Source organism: Haliotis rubra, unplaced genomic scaffold (genome assembly GCF_003918875.1).
Source record: "Haliotis rubra isolate DU_JTF1 unplaced genomic scaffold, ASM391887v1 Scf447, whole genome shotgun sequence".
NCBI classification, from domain to species: Eukaryota; Metazoa; Mollusca; class Gastropoda; order Lepetellida; family Haliotidae; genus Haliotis; species Haliotis rubra.
Window position 1 is genome coordinate 856075 of NW_025767132.1, and position 21842 is coordinate 877916.

The following is a 21842-nucleotide window of genomic DNA, read 5'->3' on the forward strand; positions in this document are numbered from 1 at the left end:
TATGAACAGTGAGCGGTACACAGATATTCTCGAGAGACATTTACTTCCATCTGCTCACGTGTTCTATGGAAATTTTTGGATTTTCCAGCAGGACAACGACCCAAAACGTCGTTCAAAGCATTCACAGGCCTGGTTTCGGACCCAAAATATGACATTATTAGATTGGCCAAGCTATAGCCCTGACCTAAATCCAATAGAAAATGTTTGGGGACTTATGAAGGAAAGTGTCAATAAGAAAAATCTGACAATATTGCTGAAATGAAAGAAGAGGTGTTCCAATATTGGGACAGCATGGACCACGACTTTCTAACTTCTTTGATCAGTAGTATGCATTGCTGCCCCTGGTGACTTGACAAAATACTAACTGTTCACCTGTCTTTGAATCTGAAGTTATGTTCTGCTAATATTCACATTTAATATGTGAGTAATGAGTGAAAAAAATATAAAAAATTACAATCTTTAAATTCTCAATAATTTCTGGTTGTACTGTACACGACATGCCATACTCTCTCTATAACATGTTTATTGTCCATGTAAAAATCTGTAAGTTTCCACTTGGATTATAGATTGTCAAAGTCTTTACAGCAGTGTATCATTATATCTATACCAGACATCAATATTAATGATAAATAATAACTACAAAAGTGCATAAAAGTGATATAAGTCAAAAGAATAATACAAATAAATATATCAACAGACTTTACCACATCCAATGTAAATGTGTTCATGATTGTATAATATTGCTTTATGAGATTCCTGGGGACAAAACACCAAAGTTGCCTGATACGCACTGGAAATTTGGATTCACATCATCACTGGGCTATTACAAATCTTGGCTAGATCAAGAGGGCAATGCTTAAACATACTGTAAAACCGAGCCTCTTCTTAAGCATGGCAATTCTCTTTACATAATTCCAACATTTTCAGACCGCAGTTTCCATATGTTTCTTCACTATTGCAGGTTGTGCTCCAGCAGTATACACACGAACAAAACCATCCCAACATGCAACAAACACAGTCCCGTCAGGTTCTACATGGACGTCCATGGGCTGCTTCACACCATCAGAGATGGACACAATCTTCTCCTGAACAACAGGAAGTCCGCCATCACACTTTATTACAAACACACTGTTGGCTTCAAAATGTGTAACATATATATCACCAGTACGACAACATAATCCATTTTGGGAAAGAAAGTTTTCTTCTTCGTTTTCAGGTGCATACCGGAACAATTCGTGGCCATATTGAGTCAAACAGACCAATGCATGGGCTGTAGAATCAACAAGATGGATCAAACCAGAGGGTGACATGCTTATGTTGGTGAAGTCATGCTGAATCAGTTCCCTGCAGATGCGTAAGGAAGACAGGCTTTTTCCTTCATGATTGATAATGTCTATTGGGCCTAGAATGTCACCATTGAGAGTTTCATTTTGATGAATCTGACATGTGACAGCTATAAAGGTTCCTGATCCGGAATCATGTATGCTCTTATAGCATCGTTCAGTGCGCAAGACCGAGACAACTTCCAGCTCTGACTGAATTGAGATAATGTAAATAGATTTCAGACATGGAACCGTCACTGCAACAAAGCTGTCTAACACATTGGTGACAGATTTGGGCTTACCTGCAAGATGAAGAGACTGCATTTTGACATCATGTTCATTCCAGTTGGAAAAGGTTTTAAGGCTTTGATTTCCAAAGTCCAAAACCGCAACGACTCCTCCAACAACACATATTGCACTCAACTGTACTTTGGTATTGTCATCTTGCATTTCCCCTGAAAGATCTTTGAGAAGATGAAACCGTCTTTGATATGGCATACAAGCTAGATGAGAAATGTTGACAGTCTCCGGGGTTAGAGGGTATAAAGTAGGCACTGAAGAATTCTTTGTCATACCAGTCTCAAAACGTCTACGCTCATCACTAGTTACTGAGGATGTGGTGATGTTTCTTGACCTATTCGAATTTGTAGCTTGAGACGGCAGATCCATTGATGTAGGAGTGACAGCAGTTTCCATATGTTTCTTCAATATTGAAGGTTGTGCTCCAGAAGAATACACACGAACAAAACCATCCCAACATGCAACAAACACAGTCCCATCAGGTTCTACATGGACGTCCATGGGCTGCTTCACACCATCAGAGATGGACACAATCTTCTTCTGAAGAATAGGAAGTCCACCATCACACTTTATTACAAACACACTGTTGGCTTCAAAATGTGTAACATATATATCACCAGTACGACAACATAATCCATTTTGGGAAAGAAAGTTTTCTTCTTCGTTTTCAGGTGCATACCGGAACAATTCGTGGCCATATTGAGTCAAACAGACCAATGAATGGGCTGTAGAATCAATAAGATGGATCAAACCAGAGGGAGACACGCTTATGTTGGTGAAGTCATGCCGAATCAGTTCCCTGCAGATGCGTAAGGAAGACAGCCTCTTTCCTTCATGATTGATAATGTCTATTGGGCCTAGAATGTCATTTTCATTTTGACGAATCTGACATGTGACAGCTATAAAGGTTCCTGATCCGGAATCATGTATGCTCTTATAGCATCGTTCAGTGCGCAAGACCGAGACAACTTCCAGCTCTGACTGAATTGAGATAATGTAAATAGATTTCAGACATGGAACCGTCACTGCAACAAAGCTGTCTAACACATTGGTGACAGATTTGGGCTTACCTGCAAGATGAAGAGACTGCATTTTGACATCATGTTCATTCAAGTTGGAAAAGGTTTTAAGGCTTTGATTTCCAAAGTCCAAAACCGCAATGACTCCTCCAACAACACATATTGCACTCAACTGTACTTTGGTATTGTCATCTTGCATTTCCCCTGAAAGATCTTTGAGAAGGTGAAACCGTCGTTGATATGGCATACAAGCTAGATGAGAAATGTTGACAGTTTCCGGGGTTAGAGGGTTTAAAGTAGGCACTGAAGAATTCTTTGTCATACCAGTCTCAAAACGTCTACGCTCATCACTAGTTATTGAGGGTATGCTGCTGAGGTTTCCAGACCTATTTGAGTTTGTAGCTTGACACGACAGATCCATGGATGCGGGAGCATCAGGAGACTGCTTGGAACTAACATTGCTCAAGATGTTGACTATTGTTAACTGCTGGCTCTCTGACTCCTTGACCTTCAAAGCATTCATCAAATTTTCAATGTAGAAGTTTGTCTTGAAATCAGAGGCCCATTCTTCAAGAGGCTTAGATGAACAAGGAGCTTCGATCAGTTCTCTGCAGAGTGGGCACGGAAAACCCTTTTTACGTTTCACTCCAAAGTTTTCATCTTCAGCGACAATGTATGATGATAAACATTTGAGGCAGAATGTGTGAAGACATGGCAGGGACTTTGGAATGGTATACACATCATAACAGATGCTGCAAGTGAGGAAGTCATCTTGGAAACTGGATGCTGTAGCCATTGTAGAGTCTGAAAAATGGTTCATAGTTATTATTTTGTAAAAATGTAAACGAGTTGGATTCAACAAGACAAACAAGTGGTTCAGTTTTTTCAAAATGATGACAGGCTATTGCTTTTAAACCAAGGATAATTTTCAACATGATCCAAAAGCTTAAATCCACAAAGTCCTGACAGATGTGTGTGAATGACACCCTAAATGATGCAGTGAATAAGAAAACCAGAGAATCTGGGTCAAGACGTTGGTCTTTTTAAAATATAAATTGATGGCATGTCGATTCATGTACAAAGGTGCAGCCACATTATAGAATTTAGGCACATGTAAAGGATGAGGTATGCTAACAACCTTTTTGGTCCTACAGATATCTAGACATTTCAAGCTACGTTTGAGCACTTTCTGAAAGGCACTGTGTAATTCATAGCTACAGAAAACTGAAAACAATATCCATATCAAATGACCGACGACTGGCCTTTGCTACATAACTTTGGCTTTGGTTTATGACATGATAAAGTAGAAATGTAAGGCTGAAGGGCAGGACAATGGTGAATAAAGGTGATACTCAACCTCAAGGGAATGCAACTACCAGGAACGACCAAAGATGAATGTTTACCACATGTACCACATTTTACCTTTGCATCTTAACTAAGGCCTAAAAATAAAGTTGTTTTTTATCTAGTTTTTTTAAGAGGTATGAATGAAATAAGCTTTCAGATACCATTGTTTTTGTCCGGCCCCAATGGACATTGGTCATTCCGATAGAGAAAGTCGACATGATGGCCGCAAGCTTGATTAAATAAACAATTATACATTGATATATGTGTTATTAGTTCATACTTCACTTCTAAAAAGAAATGTAAAAAAAAAGAATTCCTACCCACCTACCCTAAATTTTAAAGAGGTGTAATCGGAACCACAACATTTTTTTTATTTGGCCTTATGTCAGTTTGTGTTAAAAGTTCGGAAAAGATCAATTTTTTCCAGGAAATCGACTTTTTAACAAATAGTAGCCTCCCCATTATTTTTAGTTAGATTTGGCATTGTTTTAAGATAAATATGTAAGTGTTGAAAACAAGAACACTGAACTCCACAGCTACCCATGGATGCACTTGCCTACTCTACCTCTAACTCCAGCTCCATATCCCAAAGACCCATACCCCAAACTCTATGCCTGCCCAAAATCCATCCTTTCTCCATGACACAACATGCTGGTCCAACATCAGCTGATCAGTTTCTGTTGTTTAATGATGCACTCAGCAGTATTTGAGATATATGACAGTACTCCCAACCCTGACCCAAACCCAAATCCTGTTTGCCTGACAATTTCACTGATTCACATGATAGACTGCCTAATTGTACCTATAGGAAAGCATCAGAAAACATTTTGATAATTATACTTGATACCCATAATGTACTGTGTTTTAACCATACAGAATTTTAATCTATTTCTCTTAATTGTACACTTGAAAATTCTGTTTAACAAATCAAAGCTATTTTCAGGGCAGTATGTACTACTTTAAGTGTGTGGATCACACAATTTTTAAATTCTTGAGTAATGTTATAATTTGACTGCATGACTGGCTAAACGCGGCGTAACTACTAAAAGCATACTTACTCACTCATATTCTAACTGTTACAAGCTAATTAACCATGTGAGTAGCCTTAACAAAGCACACATAAAATCATTTAATAAATACACACAGAGACACTCATATTTTGATGGGTAATGTATATGGAAAATGTAAGATTGATCTTCAAAGAGCCATGTCAGGTATTGTAACACGAACAGACTGTACAAAACATCTAAAGACACACAGAACATAGAAAGAACCCATAGGGTGTTTGAAGACTGGCCATGTGCAAGCTCACCTGTTTTCCAACAGAATCTTCAAGGGTAGCTCTAAGGGAAACCACTCCTGGAACCTGCAGACCAACATGAAGAATCATATGTGAAAACTTAAACAACTTAAATTCAGGATTTAATCATTTTAAATTACAAAAGGTTGATAAATTAAGTTTGTGTATTGTATTTCATCACAGAATATGCATATGTCACAGAATGCCAAAACCGGTGGTAGGACAATAGGCCCACAAGGACATAACACCCTCAGACAAAACACCCCTAGGCTAAATGCCCCCATGACAAAAAGCCCTCAATGGGTAGGACAAAAGGTCCTCAATGAAGAGATGTAATAGAATACCAACAAATCTTTTTTTGATTCCCAAATGAATACAATATAATATAACATTAAATAGCATATGTAATAGCACATACTTCACAAATGTAAATCACCAAGCACATACCAGTCTAATATTGTGTCCTATACCAGTCAAAAGCGAATGCTGTGAACACCGTCACCAATAGCCAGCCGCTATTTAAATAATAATAGACCATCTTAATAAACACCATGTTCATTGACATACCACAATGAGTACCTGCCCAACGAAATCAAACATAAGAGGAAGTGACCAATTTGTTTGGTTTATTTGCAGATGCTCTCACGGCTCATTGTGTGTGTATATATAGAGATGTTGGGTTTTGTAAATACATGCTCATTTTTTGTGTATAACATTTTGCAATCAACAGACATCATTAACATGTCATGTGTACAAGTATCACACCTGCCTGTCTGTGTAATTACATAATGTGACAGAGACCGAACTCGGGCCATAAACCAATGCGTTTTGTTTATGGTGTATAGCCTGATAGGTGTTAAGTTCAAATTGCATGTGGTCAGTGATCGAGGTTGTGTATTGAATATTATCATTAGCAGACAGGCAGGCAGACACATAGGTGTCAATAAAACAGACATTGAGGTTTGTCTGTGACAACGACATATCTATATCACAGTTACAAATTCTGTCAACGCTAAATAATGACATTGCTTTTAAGTATCCAACTGAGAAAGTGACTTGGTAAGAAGAACGTGTGGTGAAATAGACAAATGAAATTATATAAACAGTTAAATCGGTAATCTACTGTCATAACATATAAAAAGCTCGCGCCTGTAAAATATCAACAAAACATTAGAAAAATAGCTCACACCAAAGCCTTCACCAAGTATTCACCACCAGCGAAGGTTAAATGTCGAACGCCTCACTGGTTGACACATAGCTGAGTAGATCTAGATCTTAACAAGGTTCTTTTATGTAATGAGTACATTATTTACTATTTGTTTTGATTAGACTACTCCTGCTCGCGACCTTATAATCCGGACAACTTTCCAAACTGGCGAACCTGTTTCACTGCACATGTGCTATGAGCGCAGCCCAGCTGTTGAAACCAGTTTTCCCCCCAAGCGCTTGGGGAAAATGAGTGAATCGTTTGAACCCTGATTTCGCGCGGGGTTTTTCCATCGCGTTATTTTTCCACTTTATAAGCGGAATTTGCATTTTTGATGATTTGTTTCAGTAAGTCCATCTCGAAAGGTATCAGAATCTGCAAAGTTGTGTTTTACGTTGCATGTGACCTTTAACTTTGTAATCCCCGCAAACAAGGTAGGAAAGTGTTTATACAGTCATTAATCAGCGCGAGCAGGAAACCATCGATCTAGTCCAGCATATAACTAGTAGTGGTGGTCCGATTAATTGAAATAATCGAAGATTGGTCGCAGTGACTGAACGACCAAGCAATCGATCATGTTTTCTCATAATCGAATGCAACCAATCTTGGAACACTTGCATTAACAATATTTTTCACAAGGCTGGTTTTGTCTGTGTCATTAAATTTACATTTCATAAGCACTACAAGCTTGTTCCAAGTCATGATTGAATTTATCTTAAAGAATCCAGGAAATCTGTGTTCCTAACATACTAATCATCATTTAAATATGTGAAATTTGCAAATGGACAAATTACTACATGTTTTTTTCTTTATTTTTTGTGTGCATTAGTAAAGATAACATTAACAGGAACATTTGATAAATGACGCTAACCAATTATTTTCGATGTTTGATCGGTTGTAATGGACCAATCATCAATTATTAGATTTTAACCAATTCACAACACTAATAACTAGACGACTTTGCACTATACCAAGGTGTGCTCGACGGCTTGGCTGGAATACGAGTTTATTCATATGAACTACCATCGATCATGACACAAAGTGCATCCTTGTTTCACTATCGCTGTGAAGAGCTTTGGCGAAACTTCAACGTAAGCTGGTTCTCGGCTCCCTTTGCTCGCTCCACCTTGCGATATGCGAGACGGGGCCCAGCTTAGCAACGCTTCTGTTGTCGCTGCGAGGAGCTTCCACAAAAAAAACAACTTCTGACACACTCTCGGACCACACTCTCACACCCAGTGTTACACACGGAGTGTGCTTGTGACATTGATCAAGTTTTGATGATAAAAACAAAGCCCCTCTAGGGAAACTGATTTTTCAGGATCAACGGCATCGCGGTGTGTGACATAACACTATGAGTCATGACAACTTTGACACAAACTACTGTCTGTTCACGGTGTAATCTACGTTGATACACGCTAAATAGCATCGTACCGATTATCAGCTTTACACTGGTCTGTTTTGAGTCATTTAGTTTTTGATATTCATTCCTATACCGCATGCGATTCTGATATTACCTCTTTTGGAGTCTTGTTCGTCTCGCAACTTTCACACGAAGTGTTGCAACATGTCAATTCGCACTCAGTGCCTCTTAGACTAGTTTGCCTTTCCGAGAGCACTTGCGCTCCTCGCCGCACTTCAGCCGCAAGCGAAAGACATGGTACCAGTCTTAATGCCTGATGAAACACAATCGGCAAACCTCGCTCCTATCCGTAAAGCCACAAAGAAGACTCGGCTGAGAATAAAGAAAAGGGATTCATCATACAACTGTATATATCAAAACATAAACACGCTCGCTGATACACATTTTCTGTGCGCTAATATATTGTGCATGGGTGAGTGAAGTCCGTGTGTCGTATGTATACATATACATGTAGTTACTGAATTGGACGTTTTTATCATAATTGGGTTTTTTCAAATGAGAGAGAATGTACCAATATATACAACCTTTTATAATATAATTCCAACAAATCGATGAGTCAAATTCGTCTAACAATGGATTCAAATCAGGCCACAGGTGATTTTTCAGCAGAACAGGCCTATCGTGTTTAAAGTTGTAGTTAAACGCAAGGAGAGAGAAGGAGGTAGGGAGAGAATGGTACAACACTAATGGGTACCATATCCCGTTTTAGATGCGCAAGCATAATATTATGTGTTCTTCAAAATAAAATTCAAACTCACCACAAAAATATGCTCTCTTTCATTCTGTCGAGACACTTATTTAGGTCACATGCAACGTAAAACACAACTTTGCAGATTCTGATACCTTTCGGTATGGACTTACCGAAACAAATCATCAAAAATGCGAATTCAACTTATAAAGTTGAAAAATAACGCGATGAAAAAAACCGCGCGAAATGGGAGTTCAAACGATTCACTAATTTTCCCCCGACTTTTCGGGGGAAAACTGGTTTCAACAGCTGGGCTGCGCTCATAGCACGTGCGCAGTGAAATAGGTTCGCGCAACTTGGAAGCGGGCTGTCCGGTGAATACTCGGTGAAGGCTTTGGTGTGAGTTATTTTCCTAATGTTTTGTTGATATCTCACAGGCGCGAGCTTTTTATATGTTATGACAGTAAATAAACTGTTTATATAATTTCATTTGTCTATTTCACCACACGTTCTTCTTACCGAGTCACTTTCTCAGTTCGATACTTAAAAGCAATGTCATTATTTAGCGTTGACAGAATTTGTAACTGTGATATAGATATGTCGTTGTCACAGACAAACCTCAATGTCTTGTTTTATTGACACCTGTGTGTCTGCCTGCCTGTCTGCTAATGATAATATTCAATACACAACTGCGATCACTGACCACATGCAATTTGAACTTAACACCTATCAGGCTATACACCATAAACAAAACGCATTGATTTATGGTCCGAGTTCGGTCTCTGTCACATTATGTAATTACACAGACAGGCAGGTGTGATACTTGAACACATGACATGTTATGATGTCTGTTGATTGCAACATGTTATACACAAAAAATGAGCATGTATTTACAAAACCCAACATCTCTATATATACACACACAATGAGCCGTGAGGGCATCTGCAAATGAACCAGCCGTTACACTTGAGTCTACACCCACCCGCTCTGACTGGGTTCGGTATCCCGGCTGCTTCGTTTCTTGGGAAGTAAACCGCGGGTACACAATATTGCACTTTTGATTTGCGATTGTACGCTTATAAATTTGTTTGTATGTCATAACCAGCAATGTATATTTTAAGTCATGAATAAGTGATAATTGTGTTTTAAATATGTTTGATTTTTTGGTTGCATGTGACCTTTAAAATTAAACTTAACGTAGTCCGGTATTTCTTTTTTTCATTTTCCTTTCCAAAGACCAATGGGTGGTATGTTCAGAGAGCCTACAACAAATTTTGACAGGAGTCAAGTGAGACGACTGTATTGACACTGTTATTATGTATTCGTGAGTACTCGCCCCATGACAGATGGTGCCATTACCACCTGAGCTGGCAACCACTTCTCTGCGTCCGTACTCACTTGTGATATGGACCGCCTCCGTGGTGTAGTGGTTAGAGCGTCCGCCCGGAGAGCGGAAGGTCGCGGGTTCGATCCCCGACCGCGTCATACCAAAAGACGTTAAAATATGGTACTTGTTGGTCACTGTCTGGCGCTCGGCATTAATGGGTACAACAAGGACTGGTCGGCTCAGAGTCAGTATAATGTGTCTGAGTGGGGTATTCATGCTTCACTGCGGCATGGTATCTCAGTGGGCTAGCACTATAAAACCAGCTTCAGTCTGGGCTAGTACAAGCAGCCGCACATACACATACACACGCATGCACGTCGTCATATGAGCGAAATATTCTCAAGCACGACGTAAAGCCCAATTTCACCTCACCTCACCACTTGTGATATGAATAAACACAACCCACCTTCGATTAATATTCAAATTAATCAAGACTTAAATAAAGGCAATACATGCTCCCGATTACGACATATAGTGTAATATTAGAACGTGTAAACTTATGTTACCAATCACATCGCCAGTCAAATTTACGACACAAACATACAGAAGAATATACTGTGATTTTCAGGCCTTTCAAAATCAATCCTATAACAATTCTTCTACCTGACCCTCTATTTGTTCTAGCATCATATATCATATATTTGGAATGTAGGAGACCGCAATTCCCTTACTCTATCATAGACTTAGATAATCGTAGCTCTAAGATCGCTTTGAGCAGTAGAGCCCAGGGTGCGGTTGTACAAAGTGATCTTAGCACTAAGGTGATGGTGACTTCCATTCCTTAACATAGACTTAAGACAGCCTTAAGCACTAAGGTGATGATGACTTCCATTCCTTAACATAGACTCAAGACAGCCTTAGCACTAAGGTGATGGTGACTTCCATTCCTTAACATAGACTTAAGACAGCCTTAGCACTCAGGTTGTTTTGTACAACGGCACCCGGAAAAGTAAGTTTACAAAGATCGGTTTGGAATTGGTCTTCAGCAATCCATGCCTGCCACAAATGACGACTTCCGGGTGGTCAGACTCGTTGCTTATAATCCCAAGTCTTGGATTGTCTGACCCATGGAGTCGGAGTATTGCTAAGCTAGTTGTTAAACAATAAACGTCAAATCCTTTTGGCGCAAATGGAAGAGTTACCGTTCCTGTTTAGTTCACTGAGTTCGTAACCGTCATCAATCGGCCAACCTCGCTCCTTTCCGTAATGGCATCGCAGTTTCTACAAGCGAAGGATATGAGTGTTATATCGTACCCATACACACAAAAAATAGACTAGCTGGTTTAGGCTGTCACTCGCACTCTGTCCCGGTGTCAAACGCCGAAACCCAGCGAATCCCTTGCCTAAACACATACGAATGAGTGTAAACTATCGACAAACTGCCCATAAACGCCCGCGTTTACTTGCGTTACTTGCTCAACCGTGACCTTTTCCGCCTGATATGTCAATAACATAACAATCATCTACATACAATATGTACTTTTGTAGATCCTACCAATCACGTTATCAACTTAGATTATATACAGGCGGGCGTTATTCTCACCTGGGCTGATGCGGAATGAGCCTGGATATATCCTCGTACTCAGCTGACAGTTACAATCGAATGCCAGTTATACAACGGCGACTGGGCCAAACGTGGCTTGTAGTTATTGCTGTAAGTAACAGATACTATTGGGAAAGATAGGGACAGTAGACAAGCTATTGCGCAATACGCAATGACGCGTGTCACGCATTTTAGTCATCTGTAGTTGTCTACCTTGTAAACAAACTTGATATGGATCGGCTTTATCACAGTTATAAAGGTCCACATCTGAATGGAGACACACATAATGAGTACTAACACCATTCGACTCTGTTCATTGTATAACGGTTGTGTTCTTTCCATAAATTGGCTATTTGAAAACAATAATCACAAATAACATTAAAGAGTTTGCATCAAATTTGACTCTTGTTTTGAAATAAGGGATACCAAATCAATATTTGCCTGTGAGCAGCAGGACCATAATCACATTGTCAGCGATTGCAAAATGTCACATGTCTTGGTGGATTTCTTTCGTGTAATCAAAATGTCATTGCGAAACCCCAATATATAAATAGACTCATATGATTTCGATCAAAGTACGTTTCGGGGATCTTAGTAACTACATCAGTACTCCCCGCGAAGATTCGGTTTAGAAGTAATACTGTAGTTCACAAACGCATGCATATGTGAGAATCGACTAACGGGGGCGTGTTTTCTTGCTTGAGTTTATGTTCAGGAATAATAATTCAGTTTAGTGAGCGGCAGAGTATAGCTTTATGTGATAGAGGAGTTATATTATGGCGGCCTGAAAGTATTCTATTCGAAAAAGTGATCAATAATATGAGCACTGATTCACGCTGTAATGATAATCTCTGCGAGGACTATTCTGTGGTCGTCTCACCCCGTTTCATTATGCAGTTACCCGTGAAGATCCGGTTAGAACTGGTCTTCAGCAGTGTATGAAATAAGGCCCGTCCGATCGCCTGAGACGGTCTAGATTTCTGACGGACGGTCTAAATTTACAGCTAGCAAGCCTGATGGTCTGGTATTCACCATATTTGGTCTGATTAAGCCCATTTTGGGCCCTGATGTCTGGTTGGGTTTTTGGCTTATTTCATACACTGTCTTCAACAACCAATGCTTGTCGTAAGAGGCGACTAACAGGATCATTGCTGAGTGTGGCGTTAAACAACAAACCAACCAACCAATCATAATGCAGTTGACTCCCCCCTGCATATAATGAGTGAGTGAGTCGGGTTTAACGCCCTTGTGAATGTATTGCCAGTTATGTCAGAGTGAGTGAGTTTACTTTTACGCCGCTTTTAACAATATTCCAGCAATATCAAGGCGGGGGAAACCAGAAATGGTCGTCACAGTGTGCCAGTGGGAGACATGGGTGTTGGTTTGTTGTTTACCGCCACGCTCAGCAATAACATTTCAGCTATAAGACGTCAGTCTGTAAACAAGCGAGTGTGTACTACACAAACCAGTGATTTATATCATAGGCAGAAATGTAATGCACCATCGTCTGACCACCCTGTAATACTGCTCGCCAGGCATGAGTTGCTGAAGATTAATTCTAACTCGGATCTTCACTTGTCAAGTGGCAGAAGTGATGCTGGTGGTAGGTGTTTATAAAACCCATGAACACCGGTATGATGCTGGTAAAATAGGATCGACATGCCGGAAGATCTTGTTTGTCGATGCAGACTATGGTGATCAATGGTCGTCTAAGACACAAAAGTCTGCATTGTGAAGTGCAGCGTCTTGGGTAGACTTGCACAAGTCTCTAAGGTCAAAATAAATATACTGAAAGGCAAAAGAAACGTCGTAATATTAGAAATGACATTTGAGTATCAATGGAGTATTTGAACCTATTTTTTTAAATATACACCAGAAGTCAAGTTTGAGGAAACATGCATCGTGGTCGTATAGCCTGCATTGCCCAATAAAGTATTGTTTGAGATTGAAGTTAGAAATGTTTTTGTTTTTTGGAGAGGGAAAAGTTCCCACAAACACAACATTGAAATCGAGATGCACGTGCATCATAAATGCATTCAGGCATAAATTGCCGGCTTGAATGGCAATCGTTCACTTGTTTTCTGAACACAGCAGCTATGACTAAGTTAACGAGAGATCAACCACAACAAGCTATTGGACGTCTGCACGCTGGTCAACATGCTCGAGTCATTGCTAATGACTTCAGTTGCAGCGTACGAACGATAAAACATCTTAGAGTGCGATATAACGCCACCAGCAGCACTGATGACCGTCCACGTAGTGGTCAACCCCGTGTAACAACACGTCGCCAGGACCGTCATATCGTCCATCAACACGTGCTAGACCTATTCGCAAGGGCCAGAGAAACAGCTTGGGTGACCATAGGAAACCACCAGCGACCAGTCAGTGACCTACCATTCGGCGACGTCTCCAAGCCAGGAACCTGTTTTGTCGATGTCCTGCCAAGAGATCCATATTCACCCAACGTCACCGCCGGGAACGTATCCAAGTGGACACAACAGCGGCAAAACTGTCGTGGGGGACAATGGAGAGGGGTTATCTTCTCTGATGAATGTCGGTACTGCATTTCAGTGGCGTATTATTTTAAAAAAATAGGTTCAAATGATACTTAAATGTCATTTCCAATATTACGACATTTCTTTTGCCTTTCAGTATAGTTTAAATGATAATTTCTAAAGCGATAATAAATAACAGACTGGGGTCCTTAGAGGTCCGCATATCTAGACAGGCCTCTTTAAAGGATAGAATTACTATACATACATGGACTTAGCATTCAGTACAGCCTTGGAGCAAGGCCACGTCTTGGGCTACTTGAGGACTATGCATTTTCTCGCCATACGGCTGTTATCACTGTGTACATCTATGCACTAATCGCATTTACGCTGCGTGACTATCTCAATGAAATTAATGATTTTGTGTCCAGAATGGACCACTTCACTATTGACGCTTCCATGGAAATACATGTACCTCCTTGCGCTGTGCATGTCCGTCGTATTGATCGGCGTGGTCTGATGGGGGTAGTAGTCACGTGACTTGGAATTAACTCGAAGTTGATTACCGGTTCTATATCGACAACTGCTGACGCAGCTCTGTGACGAGTTCATTCTAGGAATCTGGCTTCGTGTGCGTTTGGGCGATGTGCATGCATTTTCTTTTCCGGAAAATTACTTCTTATAGAACGTCCGTCGAGATACATGTTCATTCAAGAAGACATGTGCTGAGAAAACAGAGAATGATATTCCAAAACAACGACAATTTAATATAATCCCAGGTTTTACTTTCCGCTGTTTATGGAATTGTTTGTTTTGGTGTCGTTTATCATGGGTATCGGTTTGCTGTGGTGTATTTGGCTTAGTTATCATTTGCTGTTTTTTTGGGTTTTTTTGGGTTTTTTTATTATTTGGGGTTTGTTTTTTTTTTTTGGGGGGGGGCAGCCTTGTGGTTAAAGCGTTCGCTCGTCACGCCGAAGGCCCGGGTTCGATTCCCCACATGGGTACAATGTTTGAAGCCTGTTTCTGGTGTTCCCCGCCGTGATATTGCTGGAATATTGGTAAATGCAGCGTAAGACCACACTCACTGTATTTTTGTATTTTCTAAAAAAAAATCATGTTTTTTTAAAATGTGGTTGTGTAGGCGTTAATACAGGCCTTTTGTCAAAAGTACGGCGGATGTTGCTCATGCTACCGACCACTAAAATGCCCATACGAATTTTCAGACCAAATGAATCTTCCTGACACTTTTGACTGCGTCGCACAAAGACAACGACATGTGTGCCTTCTAAGTTCTCGGTCTGATAAACAAAATTCTATTATTTCCTGAACTTGCAGAACATGGAACAAAAGAAAGTCCTCTTATTATATGAGCAGAACTGCGCACAGTCACCCATGCATATAACTGGATAACAAGATGTAATTTCCCGCCGAGCATTCAGTCTGTTGGAATCGTACCGCTGTTAAGCGAGCTCCAAGAACGAGCTCCAAGAACCAGCCTTGGACCATGAGTGTTTACCAATGCATATAATTATTTACAATGTTCCACAGCGCTGTGAATTTGGAGCTAGCGACACCGTTGGATGTGGGCGGCGCCAGTGTCTGCCGAACGACTCCTACATTACGTCAGTCGCCAGCAGTCAAGCGTGCCTCATACTCTCAGACGCCGATGTTGTGGTGGGGAGAAGCAGCGAGGAGAAACATATCTTATCGAAACGTTAGCGAGGAATTCGATGCAGCCATGAACCGAACCGGCAGCCTACGTAAAGAACCCGGCGTTTTCACCAGTGCACATTCAAGAAACTAGCTGCAACCATCGCTGCCGCTGTGGAATCTGGGGGAATACAACCCTCAAGTTGTTGTAAGTGAATATTTCCCTCTTGCATGCTGACCGGTGCCTCTCAGTGATTGTCTGCCAACGCTCTGTACGGTGGTAGTTGCGTTTTGTCTATGTATTGGGAATTGACTTTTTGTTTACCCATGCTATGTATGTTGAAAGTGCCGTGAAATAACGGCGCAGAATGCTGGTGATGTCTTTGGGTCGCCATTTTGGAGAAGTATCGACTGCATTTTGACTGGCGCTGTGGTACTGAGGGATCGATACCTAAGCTGGAGTAAACACAGTTCATCAATGACGATCTCTCGCGGAGAGGATCGTAGAGGTGTACATACAGATATTTGCGAGAGATGTAGCTCTCTTCATCTGGCACATGGTGCATATATATTTATGTTAGGCAGGCTTCTACGTCGCTTTTCGATAATGTCCAGCCATACCACACCGCAATGAGAACTGGGGCTGCAGAAATAGGTATCACTCATTGTACAGATGTGGGGGATCGACCCCGTGTCTTCGTGAAGACGCTTTAACTGCTAGACTAACCACAGTGCGTCAACCGTAACAGGAGTCGCCTAGTGATTAAAGCATCGGTTCGGCACGCTGTGCGGACCGAATGGGTGAAATTTGTGAAGCCAATTATCAGTGTTATAATGTGGCTGTAATATTAATTAAATTAAAGTACAAAAACACTTAAATAATTATATGTATAGCTTGACATAGTAGTTATATGCAGTATTAGTACAGATTATAGACAGCTCACAAAACAAGTAATGACTGATGTTGAATTTTCCAGATTCACAATACAGAGAGACACTATACAGTACCGCCATGGTGCTCACCATGAAAGAAGAATTAGTGATGATGATCTTGCTTCTGAGCATCACCATCGCCTGTGTGTCCTACATCGTCCTCATGAACCTACTCGTCATCATCGCAATATTTCAGGACTCGGAGGCTAGACGGAAGCTGTTCTTCAAGATTATCCTTTCCATTGCAGTGGTGCACTTCATCCAAGGTGTCACGGTCATCCCACTCCGTGTTGCTGCCGAGTCTAATATTGAACTGTTTAAAGACCTTCCAGATGTCTGTAAATACTGGCACGTAACAGAATTGTCCTTAGCGGTTATTCTAATCCTACTCATCTTTATGTTGATGTTTGAGAGATTTCTAAGCCTCACCTCCCCTATTGTAGTTTCCAATACCTGTTTCGGTTGCCTGATGCTGGTGTCACCCTGGATCTTAGGAACAGCGTTTACCTTACTGTTGTTCTACACAAGTAATAGTGATCTGCAAAACTTATTGGATTTCTTGCAAGGGAACAAGAAGGACAGTTGCACACTGGGACAGTCGGAACAATGGATTTTTTCAGTGTTTGGATTCCTGCTACCATCAGCATTCGTGTTCGGGTTTTGTTGGGCCAACGTCGTCATTATGTGTATGCTGAAAAGACGGTACAGTGAGAGATTTGTAGAAAACCCGATGAGCCACACCACTGCAAGTACCCTCGTTGCCCTCTTTTTCATTGTGATGTGGTTACCAGCTCATTGCACTCCCATCATGTCTTTTTTCAACAAAGGATACTGCCCAGACCTACTGAAGTACAGTGGGTTTGCAAACGCTGCAGTTACGCCCTCCCTGTGGTTGATTGTGCCGGCTATTAAGAAAGGATTCCACTGTATATGCTGCTGTGGTTGCCGTTCATGTCGTGGGGATTCCCAAAGACAGGCTGGCGTCGTCCACACGTCTGCTGTTGATGAGACTCGGATCAGAATGCTTGGGCAAGAGCAGATTCAGCCATCATTCACAACCAAATTGTAAAATGATGAAGACAAAGCCTTCAGCTATATTGTCTACGGGAGTCGTTAAAGGGCTAAATTGAGTTTGGAGCCACGAGTCAATGTCTGGATTACAACTAATAGACGCGGGGCATCAACAAGAGCGCATTTTATAATGCTGGACGCGTTACGTAATACAATAATTATACTGAAAAGACTTCATGTATATGAGGATTATCATCAGTATCATTTGTTTCTTTCACCAACCCTTAACTTCGTTAACCTGAGCAGACAAATAACACAAACACCTTGCACAAGTCAAGTCAGTTGTGTAAAAGGTAAACAAGAAACCTTTGTGGGAATAAAGCGTGAAGGTTAGTTACATGAACGTGAATACCGAACGTGCACTTGTTCGACCATGCGCTATAACTCAACTGTGAATACCAAACGTGAACTTTTTCGACCATGCGCTATAACTCAACTGTGAATACCGAACTTGTTCGGCCATCAACTATAACTCAACTGTGAATTCCGAACGTGAACTTGTTCGACCATGCGCTATAACTCAACTGTGAATACCAAACGTGAACTTGTTCGACCATGCGCTATAACTCAGCTGTGAATACCAAACGTGAACTTGTTCGACCATGCGCTATAACTCAACTGTGAATACCGAACGTGAACTTGTTCGACCATGCGCTATAACTCAACTGTGAATACCGAACGTGAACTTGTTCGACCATGCGCTATAACTCAACTGTGAATACCGAACGTGAACTTGTTCGACCATGCGCTATAACTACTGTGAATACCGAACGTGAACTTGTTCGACCATGCGCTATAACTCAACTGTGAATACCGAACGTGAACTTGTTCGACCATGCGCTATAACTCAACTGTGAATACCGAACGTGAACTTGTTCGACCATGCGCTATAACTCAACTGTGAATACCGAACGTGAACTTGTTCGACCATGCGCTATAACTCAACTGTGAATTGTGAACTTGTTCATCCATCAGCTATAACTCAACTGTGAATACCGAACTTGTTCATCCATCAGCTATAACTCAACTGTGAATACCGAACTTGTTCATCCATCAGCTATAACTCAACTGTGAATACCGAACGTGAACCTGTTCGAAGATCAGCTATAGTTCAACTGTGAATTATTCGCTCACAAGCTTTAACTGTCAGACCGAACGAGAACTTGAAATAGCAAATTGTGAATAATGAACGCGAACTTGCACGCCTTGTACCGTGAATACTGGATGTGACATTTGACGGTGTGACCATCAGCTAGAATGGATCTGAAGGAATACAACATGATCTTGTTAGGTCACTTGCCATATATAGACTGTGAATAGGTTAAACATTTGTTATGACCTGGTTGTACTGTGAATACCAAATATGAATGTGCCAGAGCATCTGTTATAATTGTAATGAAGTGAACATGAACTTTACTGAACATTTCAAGTACTCAACCATATCTTCACCGTGAATAGTGAACATGAATTCGTGTACTCATGAATGTGAACATGAACCACCAATCAGTATGGTTTAATATGGAGCCCACACTCAGTTTCAGCACTGCAGCATGTACATCGTTCCATGTACAACTTGAACTTGTTAACATGCACTGACATTAAGGAGCTGTTAGGAACATGTCAGTCTTGTCTTGTTTCCTTGTACAGTCACACTCGATCCTTGCCATACATTAAGATAGAATACTGAGACAATACTTGCACACTGTTGATGTTTTTATCTTAAGTGAGCACACACGTGTATATACACAAGTATCTACGTGTAGCAGTTCCAAAAGGATAGCTGTCATTTTTTCGATCTCTTTGATTGTTTTCAGCCTTAACCACCGAGCAGCGTTCCATGAAGCAACCAAAGCACTAAACCTGTCTTAATGCCCTTCCTTAAACATAGACTTACAGAGACAGATGACGCTGAACCGTGCAAGAAGCGCTATCGGAATGGCTTTCCCTACTCGCCAGCGTAGATCTGGAAACAACACAGATAAGTCCATTCGCCCAACAGGCGGCCATGAGGACCATGGTTCATTCTTCCAACAGCCATCCTTTTGACACGAGAGCCATTTTCAGTTCGACCAACAGCCATCCTTTTCACTCGAGGACTATAGTTATTCGCTTAACAGCCATCCTTATAGAGGAACCACATGCAGAGCTGGGGCTGGATGGAGGTTTCGGGGGATGTCTGCACGCACAGCCTAACACTGTCAACACTACATGCTTAATGTGAAACTCATTCTTGGATTTCCTAGATTTCAAGCATCGTTTAAATCTATTTCCGTGTTGTACATTGAGTGGGCGATATACTGATGTGCCATATCACTTCAGCCAGGGCGATGACCAATATGTAATGGTGGCTTTCACTGTGGTCACTGAGAGCATGCCTGATCGTTGGACAGACCGACAATCACAAGGTGATAAGTGGATAATCCCTCGCTAGCTCAATTCATTGTCCAGGGAATAGAATTTTTTTTCCTGATTTTATGAAATGTAAAAATGGAATAAACACACGGTATTTTCCATACAGATGACAGTGCTTTATTGTTGTACCATTCCGGAATACGCATCAACGGTTATTTACCTCGTCTTCTGGCTCCATCCACCCGGACTATCTCCCTATCTTTACTTGACCACCTCTGTCCCTCACTTTCTCCCTGCCCACTCTTCCGTCTCTACCCCACCCCTCTATCCCGACCTCTCTTCCTTATATCTGTTTTGCTTCTCCTACCAGTCGTGGTTGCCTCGGGCAGCGGATCGATACTGTGATCTCTGTTGTGCGTGGGCCGCAGCCCAGACACATGTCACACGAGAACATACGTTACCTTCGAAGTGTGAACCAGAGAATCAAGGGGAGTAATGCAATTAGGGGGAAATTATGGTTAAAGCGAAGGACATTTGCGATGAGACCTTATCTGATGAATGAATTTACTCGTAGCCATGTCAGATGAACTCTGTAACACGATTTCAGGTGACACTGTATTTTCAGCTTGAGTGGACCCGGAGACAGTTCCATTTGTCAAGGCAGGGGTGTCTGTTTCAAGGTCATGTCCGACCTAGCAATTATAACAGTAGTATGTAATTCAATATCTTTTCGACTTTCATTATAGGTGCTTCGTTCTTTGGGGAGGTTTTTTTTAAGGTTTGTTCTTATCTCGTCACAAGTGAGTTGCCTATCTACATTTAGAATTTCGGTAATAACTTTCAGATACAGCGTCACTGAATCCGTTGTGGGTTGTAGTTATATTTGGCATGCGTCTATTGAAGCCAGATTGTAGGTTCAAACATTATTTTTCAAGACATATTTATTTCTAGAGGACTATTTCTTTGTTCATTTATTCGTTATAAATTTTAAGACAATGCAACATGGTTCTGCAAAACTGCTTTGAAGTTAGTCGCGAACTTTGGACAACTCGATAATGTCTCAGATGAGTTCGTGTTTATGAGGTTTCTATTTGCCATTAATTAATCGCTATTAAAAACAGAGTTCGGTCGTTTGCACAATAAGTATTGAGTTAATGGCTGGAATATTTTGGTATTTCTTATTATATTCTTATATTACATGAGGTCCATACCAAACCTCACAAAACGTGTTTGCTTTATATCTAGAGCTATATACTGTGTAGTTTGTACAATGAAAGGGGTGGAGCAGTATTCATGATTCAGCAATTTATTATTGAAATATATGTACTCGCGAAATGCCCAACAAAGCAGTCCAAGAACTTAACAGATTTAACAAATATGATATTTGTTGAAATGCTAGGACGGAATTTAGCGGCAGGGGAAACCCGATTGGATCCACTTGAAGCGTTCGTTATATCTCCAACAGTGTCATCATCCGCTGTACATGGAGGGCAATGGCTCAGCCACTACAGGTTTGACACACCTATGGTATTTTCCATGTTAGCACATAATCGTATCAATTGTAGTAAGATCTACATTCTCAGTGTGGCGTATATGCATGTCTTTACCTTACTGTTTTACACATGTTGTACTGTTGGCCTAAAGACCATATATACGTAATGAAGGGTAATTTTCCATGTTAGGCTGCACAAACATTAGAAAAAATAGAATAGTACATAATAACAATCTCACGGCTAGTGATTGAAAGTCCAACAAATAGGGGTAGCTGGGTACTTTGACACAAACTCAACCAAATCATCGTATGTAAT

At 40.9% G+C, this 21842-nt stretch overlaps 2 protein-coding genes across 4 annotated transcripts; one reads left to right on the top strand and one right to left on the bottom strand.

Moving 5' to 3' along the window:
• Positions 1 to 398: 398 nt before the first annotated feature.
• Positions 399 to 11669, bottom strand: LOC124289709. 3 transcript variants are annotated; one of them, XM_046726337.1, is made up of 4 exons: positions 11537 to 11669; positions 11136 to 11214; positions 5301 to 5354; positions 399 to 3445 (listed from the first exon to the last, which is right to left on the bottom strand). In XM_046726337.1, the coding sequence occupies exon 4, from the start codon at positions 3435 to 3437 to the stop codon at positions 924 to 926; it is 2514 nt and encodes an 837-aa protein (XP_046582293.1). In that variant the 5' UTR covers positions 3438 to 3445; positions 5301 to 5354; positions 11136 to 11214; positions 11537 to 11669; the 3' UTR covers positions 399 to 923. The 3 variants fall into 3 exon arrangements, with proteins under 3 accessions (XP_046582293.1, XP_046582295.1, XP_046582294.1); XM_046726339.1 differs by lacking the exon at positions 11136 to 11214; XM_046726338.1 differs by lacking the exons at positions 11136 to 11214; positions 11537 to 11669 and adding an exon at positions 8013 to 8780.
• A 3820-nt stretch (positions 11670 to 15489) lies between these two features.
• LOC124289706 lies at positions 15490 to 18394 on the top strand. Its single transcript, XM_046726333.1, has 2 exons — positions 15490 to 15886; positions 16656 to 18394. Exon 2 carries the CDS (start codon positions 16691 to 16693, stop codon positions 17678 to 17680), a length of 990 nt encoding a protein of 329 aa, XP_046582289.1. The 5' UTR covers positions 15490 to 15886; positions 16656 to 16690; the 3' UTR covers positions 17681 to 18394.
• The last annotated feature ends 3448 nt before the right edge of the window (positions 18395 to 21842 follow it).